The sequence below is a fragment of the Anticarsia gemmatalis genome, chromosome 22 (genome assembly GCF_050436995.1).
Source record: "Anticarsia gemmatalis isolate Benzon Research Colony breed Stoneville strain chromosome 22, ilAntGemm2 primary, whole genome shotgun sequence".
In the NCBI taxonomy this organism is placed as follows: Eukaryota; Metazoa; Arthropoda; class Insecta; order Lepidoptera; family Erebidae; genus Anticarsia; species Anticarsia gemmatalis.
The window spans coordinates 4,549,959-4,560,913 of record NC_134766.1 but is presented as its reverse complement, the minus strand read 5'-3'; the positions used below and the strand labels follow the sequence as shown (position 1 = coordinate 4,560,913).

At 39.2% G+C, this 10,955-nt stretch overlaps 1 protein-coding gene across 3 annotated transcripts; it reads left to right on the top strand.

Moving 5' to 3' along the window:
• The first annotated feature begins 248 nt into the window (after nt 1-248).
• Psi (P-element somatic inhibitor) lies at nt 249-9,873 on the top strand. Of its 3 annotated transcripts, none has more exons than XM_076129573.1 (16): nt 249-467; nt 1,568-1,680; nt 2,163-2,314; nt 2,749-2,887; nt 3,113-3,275; nt 4,070-4,198; nt 4,591-4,758; nt 4,935-5,065; nt 5,182-5,257; nt 5,426-5,564; nt 6,127-6,287; nt 6,407-6,571; nt 6,714-6,858; nt 6,972-7,150; nt 7,221-7,421; nt 8,746-9,873. In XM_076129573.1, exons 1-15 carry the CDS (start codon nt 384-386, stop codon nt 7,416-7,418), a joined length of 2,142 nt encoding a protein of 713 aa, XP_075985688.1. In that variant the 5' UTR covers nt 249-383; the 3' UTR covers nt 7,419-7,421; nt 8,746-9,873. The 3 variants fall into 3 exon arrangements, with proteins under 3 accessions (XP_075985688.1, XP_075985687.1, XP_075985686.1); XM_076129572.1 differs by having other exon boundaries at nt 250-467; nt 5,414-5,564; nt 7,224-7,421; XM_076129571.1 differs by having other exon boundaries at nt 250-467; nt 5,414-5,564.
• The last annotated feature ends 1,082 nt before the right edge of the window (nt 9,874-10,955 follow it).

Sequence of the window (10,955 nt, the reverse complement as noted above, 5' to 3'; positions counted from 1 at the left end):
TTTCAAAAGACGCTATTAATTTATACGTGTAATAATTAAACGTACTTTTGTGCATAACCAAAGACAACCAGATTTGACTTAAAAAAATAGAACTGCATTTTTTCAAGATTTTTGCACGAATAATGTTCAATTGATCAGATTTTTTACTATTCCAGACTTAAATTAAGGCGCCTTAGTTGACCTCAAGTTGCTATTTAATTCAATAAAAATTAAAATAATATTGGTAAGCGATATTTAAAAGATCTTCTCTTTTGTCTATGGTCCGCGTCTTTCTCGCAACGAACTCGCGTTGCGAGAGAAACCTTTCATAAAGTTTTTGGGTCATTTTGATCCTTTTTAATGGCAGCGGTATTACGCGGTTGAATGTGAAATTGGGTTCAAATATGAGTGATTATTCTTCTATGGCTACGCTTCAAAACAATAGCCAAACGGCGGGATTTGCGGCTGCTTTAGAACGTGCTAGATTGGTAAGCGTATCTTCTCTTTATAAAAATCGCGTCTATTGACATTTGCGTGTTATTTACCGTTAAATTTTTGTGCTTATACCTTCAACATGGAAATTATCATAAATTTTCGACCCAACCTGTCCTTTTTCGTTCATACTATTGATGTTCCAATGAAGGATCGTAGGTAAGACAGAAAGATACTTTTACCTAACCTACTTTATTGATTGCGAATTCTCTCGTGTTGTTTAGTGTTGTTAGAAAAAACAACCATGCATTGAACTGTTGTTATTTGCGCCCTTGTTAATCGGATATTTTTAGCAAGCACACACGCCTAATTGAAACAGCGCATTAGTTCTTCATGACGAAACACATTGGGCGCGAATTATACAGGATGCCACACATTATAAATGCTAACGAGTAATTGCACGATACGAATATCCTAAAATACCACGTTGTAGAATATTGAAACTCGTAAAGTCCGTTAATTAGTGGCAGAACATCAATAACTTGTTAAATAAAATCAATATTTCTGATATTTCTGTTTGTTTTTCATCTTAACTTCTTAATTGCGTTTTATTGCGCCCTGGCTAGTGACAGTTCGAAAAAGAAACAAGAATTAATTTGAATGGTCAGCCTTTTCTCTCAATACAACATTATTTCCATGAGATGAGGGCACCCTGAGAGTTGCTTATTAGTATTACTGTACTTTGTAACATTAGTGTACTATGAACCTTTCAAAGTTTTGTTGAACATTTGGTACAACATTTTCTTGTTTTGGTATTGTCCTGAGACAGTATTTTGAAGTAGTTGAACAGTCATAATATGTTCTCCCTTTGGTTTGTATCAAGTACTGAATATATTGATAAGAAAGATACACATAGTAATTATCATTTTCATAGTAATTTTTTTAAGTACCTAGATAAGAATTTATTACAAACCTGATTTGGCAAGCATAGACAACTTCTAATACTAAATAATAATTTACATTGTGTTATAAAAAATGGCAATTAAAAAAAAAATACTCTGTACTTTTATGATAGATCTTTTGGTTTCTTTATGGTAGACTTATAATTTGTTTTTAAAACTAGAGCAATCATTAGTATAGTGTTGCCATTGAACAGGTTGCTGCTAAGCTTGAGGGTGGTGGCAGTAAGAGGCCTTTGGAGGACGGTCCTGAACCGAATGCAAAGAAGTTGGCTTCAGTGGACACAGGTTATCAACAACAACAAATGAGGTGAGTATCAATACATACATATAAACCTTTCCGATAGCTACTTAAAATTCACTATTGTTGTTACTAAAGATGCTTAAAATTAAGCATTTTTTCAAATACCACCTATACCTGCTTAAGAAAACAAGAATATAGATCTAGTACAAATGGGTTCCATAAAAACAGTAATAACAATAATCCTCTTTTTTACATAAATGTACTGTAAATGTCAAATGACTGCAGCTACAGATTAACAATTTTGTATTATTTACATAGTTCATTCTGGTTATTCACATTAAGTTATCGTTATCGTTAATAGGAACAGTCAAGATATATCAAAACAATTTATGAGTAGGTGTCAAATGCACCATACAAAGTGGCAACCGAAGAGCTAGTGAGCACTTAGTGTTTACTCTTCAGTTGCCACACACACTAGACATGAACATGTGACAGAGCCACAATGAAAAATTACCTAAAATATGCTAAAAACTTGGTTTCTTTATCAGTGGATCAGCAGCAGCGGTGGCAGCTGGCGCCCGCGTCTCGGCGCCAGTGGGAGGGGCAGGCGCGCCGCCCCCGCCCGGCGGCCCGTCCAACCTCATGCCCGACCAGACACTCAACGAGTACATCCGCGTGCCCGACAAGATGGTTGGACTCAGTGAGTATATGAAATACCATGAACTAAATATACTATGAAACAGTACCAGCCATTCATACACAAGGCTACTCGACCATTTTAGTCTTTCTAGGGACCTACTGATGTGTTTATAACTGATTAACATAGATAGTATATGTTGGTTCCATGTTATTTTGCCATTTAGTTTGCTGATTCAGGCCTAATTAGAAAAGGTACATTTGTATTTTTGTAGTTATTAAAACTTAACTTTAATATGTATGACTTCAAGGACTCGAAGCTCATTATACAATGAACAATTTTATTCAACACATACTTAACAAAAATAATTAAAAAGTATCTAGAACCAATGAAGTAGCAACTGGATTAAGGATTTCGAGTAAAAGTGGAGGCCTATGCCCAGTGGTATTATAATAGAAGAGTAAGAAATACGATACATAAATAAGTTTTGTCCCCAGTTATCGGCCGTGGCGGCGAGCAGATCACTCGTCTTCAAGCGGAGTCGTGTTGTAAGATTCAGATGGCGCCGGACTCCGGCGGCCAGCCCGACAGGCTGTGCACACTCACCGGCTCGCGGGAAGCGATACAGAGAGCTAAGTATGTCCACTTTGATATTTACTATACATTAAAATGCTGTTTTTAAAACCGGTTTTGATTCAACTACGAGCAATTAATAACACCCAATAAACTGTTGGAAACTGAAGTTCATTTTCAATCTGTTTACACATTATGTGTAGTACATTACAAAAATCAAGAAATGCTTATATAAAATCGATTGCCAAGATCATAGGACTTATACGATTGTTGTTTTGTGTTGTGTAGGGAGCTAGTGAACCAGATAGTGAACCACCGCGGGCGGGAGAACGCGCCGCAGCACCAGGACAGTCCTGGCGGGGGCGGCGGCAACGGCGGCGGCGGTGGCGGCGGCGGCATGCCGCAGATGCCGCGCGGTGGCGGCGGCGGAGGGGGCGGCGGGGCCATCACGGTAACATTACTATTCGAACTGCTACAGTAACCTAGAATACAGGCGTCTACATTCAAATTAAAATTATTTTTATTCGCAGAAAATATGGTACAAAAGTTGGTTATCAAAATAATACAGTATCACATATTTTGTCATTAAGACATGCAAATATTAGGCATTAAACATTGTGTAAAACTAAAACTAAAATTAACATTTACGTTGTAGAGGTCTGTAAATGTGTCTAGTAACTATGTCCAGAGAGGTATAAAGAGATAAGTGTCAGTCGGCTATTACCACCACCCCTAAGATAAGATATGATAACAGGGTAATAACAAAAAGTAATGTTCTCTCAACAAAATGACATTATAACATGTTCCTAATGGTCTAAGTCATGATGTCTACTTTACAGCGCATATGAACCTCGCAAAATAATGCGATATTCGAAAATTATATTGTTCAGCGAAAAAATGTACATAAGATTCAATAAAGCACTTTTACTGTGTGCAAATGTTTTCAACTCGTAGTTTAGTGGCCGATAAGTTACGGTGGCAGAGTCAAGGTCATGAGTTTGATTCCCACTATCTTATCAGTTTATGTAACATGTATTGCCATATCCTTAGTTTAGGATTTGCCAATAAAAAATTATCAAATCCTGCTTCAATTATGCGAAAATGAATGAAAACAAGGCTCATAGAGATGTATCATTGAGAGTTGGTAAATCTTAGGTTTTACCGGAAAATCTTAGGATTTACCACAGGTCGGGCTTTTACAGTAACATATATATTTCGTTAATAAAATGCGTTGATATAAAACAGGAGGAAGTAATGCTGCCTGGTCCCAAAGTGGGTCTAATCATCGGTAAGAATGGCAAGACGATCAAACAGTTGCAAGAACAGTCTGGCGCCAAGATGATCGTCATACAGGACGGGCCTAATACTGAATATGTAAGTATACATTTACGGTCTCATAACTGAACTAAACTCTTCAGTCAATATCCATATCCAACAATGAAAGACAAAGTGGTCTATCGGTTGTTAAGCCTTTTATAATTAAGATAATATTTCAAAAGAAATTTCTTTATTTTCAATCAACATGAAAGAGTACTAATGTTATTTTAAGGTTAAATAACAAGACAGCTAGACAAACAATAAGTGAAGAAATAAATTATGCAAAAAATATCTCAGACATTTTTCCATTGTAAATAACTTTATTTATAAAAAAATGCATGAATTTATTTAAACTTAGAGATATGTATAGAATATCTGGCAAAGTCTGTCTTGATTAAAATTACTTGACAAGGGAAAAAAAATGCTGAAATATTAAAAACTGCAAACAGGAGAAGCCTCTGCGTATATCTGGTGACCCGGCGAAGGTTGAACACGCCAAGCAGTTGGTGTACGAGCTCCTGGCTGACAAAGACATGGGTGGCGGTCAGAGACAACAATACGACGATGGGTACCCTCCACAGGATCAGGGCAATGGGCTCGCTACCAACTCCACTGAGGTAAGTCATGAGTCTACTAAAAACATTTTATGATATTTTAGGTCTACCTTCATTGGTTATAAAATTTCACCAAAGTTTCTTTGAACACAGAAAAAGAAACTGCCACGTGTATAATCACTTACGTATAGTGGTTGATGTCCATACCATATCTAACATAGTATTGTATTTATTAACAGGTATTAGTGCCCAAAGTAGCCGTGGGCATTGTGATAGGTCGCGGTGGCGATATGATCAAGAAGATTCAAGCCGAGACCGGCGCCAGAGTGCAATTCCATCAGGAGAGAGACGACGGACCCGGGGACAAAAGGTACAGTACCATACATATATACAACAATTTTTTTCACATATTATTATATCAGATAATTTGTGAATACTAAAGTTAAGTGTGTAAACAACATTTAATTTGAAACATTTTTGTCGTAGATGTTACCTTCAAGGCAAGCCACACCAAGTTGAACAAGCGAGACAAATGATTGAGGATCTCATCTCCAGTGTCAACGTGAGTACTGCGTCGATAATTCGATATATACAAAATTTGAATAGTTATCATTATAAAAACACTATGTAGTCTCCTGTAAAATGATATATGAGCATCCGATCACTCGTGAATATGAAATGGTATAGCGTCGTAAGTAATGGTAATATTGTGGTGTAGCGGCGCGAGCAGGAGGTGCGGTCGGGTCGCGGGCGCGGCGCGGCGCGGAACGGGGAGCGCGGCGCCGACTACGCGCAGTGGCAGGACTCGCCCGACATACGGGTCACCTTCACGCTCTCCAACCACAAGTGTGGCCTCATCATCGGCAGAGGTAAACTACCCCTTGCTTACGAGTGACTCCAGTATTGTTAACTAGTCAGTAAAAAATGTAGTGACTCCATTTTCGCAATGTTTGCGATATATATGTTACTGTAAAAGCCCGAACGGTGGTTGATTTTTTTTTAACCACCCAGTAGGAGGAGCCCCGCGAAGCGGGGCTCCGGCGACATCTCGACATCATCAAGTGAATATAAGTAAAAGTTCGAAATAAAAGAATTGTTCGGACTTTTACCATTGAGAGTTGGTAAATCTTAGGTTTTACCGGAAAATCTTAGGATTTGCCACAGTTCGGGCTTTTACAGTAACATATATACTAAATATCGGGAACACTATAATGACTTCGACCAAAATTCCTTATCTATTTTCGTACTATAGAAGGTAAATTGCATTGATATTTACCCGTTTCATATAATTTCGAACGATAATTTTGTGATAACTTCTGATTTGCTGTCCATTGTTGTACAGAAGCATGTTCATGCGAACAGTAAACGGTTTAAAGTTTAGTAAGTCCAATATAAAAACTCATCCTGACACTAATATAACCATACGTTTAGGTGGTGAAGTAATAAAGCAGATAAACGCGGCATCGGGCGCCCACTGCGAGCTGGACCGGCGCGCGCAGGGCTCGGACCGGAACAACCGCACCTTCTACATCAGAGGACACCCTGAAGCCGTCGAGCACTGCAAGAGAATCATCATGGAGAAAGTTGGCGTGGTATGTCTATCTCACTCTATTTGCTTGACGTCGTAATGTCTTCAAGCAATTTCTATCTTTTGCAGTGTCGTCTCAGCGGTAATTTGAGTTTTATACTGAAAATAACTTTCTCTGTCCAGCCGGTGAACTTCATACAAGACGGCAACGGCGGCAATGGCAACGGGAACGGCGGAAACGGCAACGGTAACGGTGGCGGCGAGTACTACGGCGGCGGTGGAGCCGGCGGCCCGCCCGCCTGGGGCTACAACCCGCACTGGCATCAGCCCGCCCAGCAGCAACCACAGGTAAAGCAAATACCTTACACAATAATACTGTAATACAAGTAGTCGTTATTTGATTCACTTTACTTTTTTTCATCAAGTTCAGATTACTGAATAATTCAAAGAATGTCTAACAAATTAAATTTTATTTTGTTTCGTGATGTAGCAACAAGTGCAGATCAATCCAGCGACGGGTCAGCCGGACTACTCTCAGCAGTGGATCGATTACTATCGGTCTATGGGACTGATGCGCGAGGCGGAGGCCATCGAGCAGCAGGCCAAGCAACAACAGCAGCAAGCGGGAATGGACGGTTAGTACTATTTCATTCGTTATTATTAATTTGTTTAATTTGTCACATTAGTACCCATATAAATAGTTCTACGATTCCGCGTGGTATAGCGTATGTGTTATGTGTCCGCGCAGCGCCGGGCGGCGGCGCCAGCAACGCGGGCCCGGCCACGTCGGCGCCGGGCGCGGGCGCGGGCGGCGCGGCTCCTGCCGCTCCCGCCGCGCACGACTACAGCGCGCAGTGGGCCGAGTACTACCGCAACCTCGGCAAGCTCAAGGAGGCCGAGGCCATCGAGGCGCAGATCAAACAGAAGGTGAGTGCGGTCCCGTCGCGCGACGCTCTCGCGCCATCGAACCGTGTAACAGTTCGGGTCCCCCTCGCAGCAGCAGTCGGGCGGCGCGAGCGGCGGCACGACGGCGCCGGGCGCCACGACGCCGGGCGGCTCGGCGGCGCCGGGCGGCGGCGCGGGCGGCGTGGCGGGGCAGTACGCGCAGTACGGGGTGTACGCGCCCGGCGTGTACCCCGCCTACCAGCCCTACCCCGGCTACGCCGCGCCCTCGCAGGACCACCACCACCAGTAAGCTGTGAGTACCGCTCTCTTTAGCCTCTCTCCGAGCCTCACGTTTCCCACTCGACTCGATAGACTATGCGCCGCTTCGCTCCACACTACGCGTGCCAAACTTGCCGACGCGTTCGCGCACATGTGCGATGAATTTCCTGTAGATATTTATAATGCACGTGTGCGTGACCGATTTCCTTCGGTCTTAGTTTGGGGCGAAGCGATTTGTGTTTTGTAGTGCCTCATAAATTAAGGACGATATATTCTGTGTTCCCTGAAGAATATGTTGGTCGATCATAACTTAGACGCTTCGTTTTAAACTGTGGAACTGTGTATAAACGACCGAATGTCTCGGGCCACGAGTCCGATTCGTAGGTTACGCTGTATTAGACGCTTTTTATGTATGCTAAATTGATATTGTGTGATGAGAAGGACGTATTTGTGTGTAAAAATGAAACTGTTATTGTATTTTAATGATGTTAAACTTGCATCAGAAATACCGTGTTACTATGTACGCATTAATATTTATTACTCGATTTAAATCTGCTTTTGTATGGAACCGATCACTACACAACCCTCCAGCAAAACTTCAACATTTACTACCTCTAACGAAAATATTTTGGGACCTTAATCACTAACACACTACTACACGATTTGTAATCTTATAACAATGCTACATCTATACAAATAAAACACGCTATTGTGTTATTCCTGTTTAATTTGTCTATTTGAAATTTAACTTATGTGACTATAATATTTATACATAGTTGTAGATATTCTAGGTGTGTAAAATAATTAAAATACATGATATACTGTATAACAATATTATGTGAAACCAATATGTAATTAACATAGTTCATGGCATTAGGCCATGAAAAAGGAAATTTACGAAATCTTTTTGATTATGTTGATATTTTTACTTCAGTTATCTGACCCTATCAATGCTATTTTTCCTACAAATTATGTTCCAGCATGTTATGATATAATATTTTGTATATTATTATGGGTGATTGGTTTTATAATTTTTACACTGCAATTTTATCTTTATTTTACAGGCATTTTCAGTTATATATCACAAATATATTGTTAAAATGCATGTCTTAATTTATGATATTATTCTCTTTCAGTTTGCATGATATACATTTATAGTTCATGTTAAATCTATATATAAAATATTGATGCTATACAATGGATGTGTCTAGTAGTTAACTGAGATGTTTGAAGAGCAAATATTTAGTGTGTGTAGTGTTGCAGATGTAGGCCAGTTCCGGGGTTGACAGCTCGAGAGCGCATTTCTACTATTTAGTTGTACCATTTGTTGCCATGTTCGTTTGTTTGTGTGATTACAGAGCACCCACGGCGGGACAAGCGAGCAGCCGTCGTGTCAATTCCTCGTTTTAGACGATAACGAAATAGATAAGAATCTTGAAAAATACTTCAGCCCTCCTTCATCTGTTAATAGAAATAATGGCCCGCAAACGCTCACATAGATACAGTTAATGCTCGCGGATTTAGATATGAGTGGCATCGCTCCCACACTTGCATATACTAGTAGCTTATTCAGAACTGCAGATGTCTATGATCTGATTATATTTTAACTTTTTGATTGTTATTTATGAATGTAAATACAAATGTATTATTGAATAGATCCATTTGCACGATACAGACGTCGACTCACATCTAAATTCACGCAATCCCGAACACAGGACATAGTCACATATCATTTATTTATTTCTTGTGGGTAACTAACACTGAAATATTGTCAACTAAGCGTATATATGATGAGATTATTTTTACAAAACGATATTTAAATTTACGTACGGCTGTGTGGTTTATTATTTTCACTCTGTTATAATATCATGCTGTGTATATTGAAATGTTATGATTGTTCCTGTGCCAATATTGATCATTGACATGCCAGTTTGTCCAGGTGTAAGTTAGGAAGCCACACTGCCTTTAAAGATGTAACAGAATGATCCGACCTACCACGGAGCTATAGAGAGAGAAATGAAACAAAAGCGGACTTCGACGCCGCGAGGATCCGAGGTAAATGCACTGTGCTGAATGATTAGTTGACACACATACTGTCTTTTAAATTGTGTAATATTATCACGTGCATTGGGAGATTTTAGCTTTTGTCTCTGGAAAAATTATTGCGGTAGAAAATAATGCTACTAAAATACTCCCGATTCACGACATGAACTTTGTTTAGCATAAGTTAGGATATAATTTGGCGCCACATCTCTCTTGACGGCTCATTAGGTTGTAATTTGGTGATAATCAGTAATGTACGGTCGTGGCACCGATTACCTAGGTGTTAGTTTATATGAGAAATACACGAGATGAAGGTAATGTAACGATATGTACATTCCCTTGGCACTGTTGAGTAACTCGACGCGGTGACGCTCGAGGCGGTTCAGTGGGTTCCGGCCCCAGACTTGTATTATTTTTAAGCATATAAAGTGTATATTGATTCATTGTGTGTTCATTTTATTTATAATGATGGTTTCTGTCCACAGTCCCCGGAGGTAAGTGACCCTATAATTAATAATATGATCATGTAGATGACTATTTTCATACATATAAAATATTATACATATATGGAGGTACATATTTCTGTGTCTGTTGATGTCATATGTCGTGATTTTATTTTCCATGTTTACTCGTAAGATGTTTAGTTGTAATAGGATTTCCGTTATAATACTTTCTTTATGATCATTTGTATTTGGCGTCGTTTGTTCAATTCATTCAATGTTAACGAGTTTGTCGTTCATTTCAAAGTGATATAACTTTGAGACTGAACCATGAACTAGTAACTGAAATAATATCTGTTGTTCACACGTCAAATACAGCAATGTTATACAGCCGTCCGTAATATGAATTAGGATTTTTAATTATTTTACGTCCTATTTAATTAGGTTGTTATTCATAACTGTGACTTCTACCATCTGATCTCATGATGCACTATTATATCTTATTCCTTATTCAAATGTTTGCATATTTTATATGTGCTTTTCACAGAATCGCATATCCAGAGATATGACGTCACATTGTCTAACCACAGACAAGCAAAACACCACCACAAAATGGCCGCAACATGTTTAATATTTAGATGATGTTTTAGAATTTTTGTGTTACTTGCTGTAACATTTCCATATTTCTTTATATTCTTGTCTTGCACTGTATTTTTTTTAACATTGTTGTATTACTACATGTGTGTATGCTGTATGATTTAGCCGAGCCCAGAATATCTACCAGGGCGACAGCTAAAATGATGATTTTGATTGTACCTCTATGACTATGTTGATTCTATCTTTTGTGTACATGTTATGTGCCTTTCATCTTACAATTATTGCATCACTGCCCTCATTTGTTGTCGATCTTGTTAAAGGTGGAAGAAGTACTGCCCACTCGTTTATATCATTGAACAGACACAAAAATACAAATATTATTGGATAATGGCGACTCGAGACGAATGCTGAGATAAAGGTGGTATTACTAATTTTGGTAAGTCATATTATACAGAAATATGATGGTTACTCTCATACGGACAAATCAC

What these genes read in the sequence shown, in the direction of transcription:
- Psi (XM_076129571.1), top strand. Translation starts at nt 384, where the DNA reads ATGAGTGATTATTCTTCTATGGCTACGCTTCAAAACAATAGCCAAACG. An exon ending in TATCAACAACAACAAATGAG is followed by an intron (nt 1,681 to 2,162) that starts GTGAGTATCAAT and finishes TTTCTTTATCAG; the next exon opens with TGGATCAGCAGCAGCGGTGG. An exon ending in GAAGCGATACAGAGAGCTAA is followed by an intron (nt 2,888 to 3,112) that starts GTATGTCCACTT and finishes TGTGTTGTGTAG; the next exon opens with GGAGCTAGTGAACCAGATAG.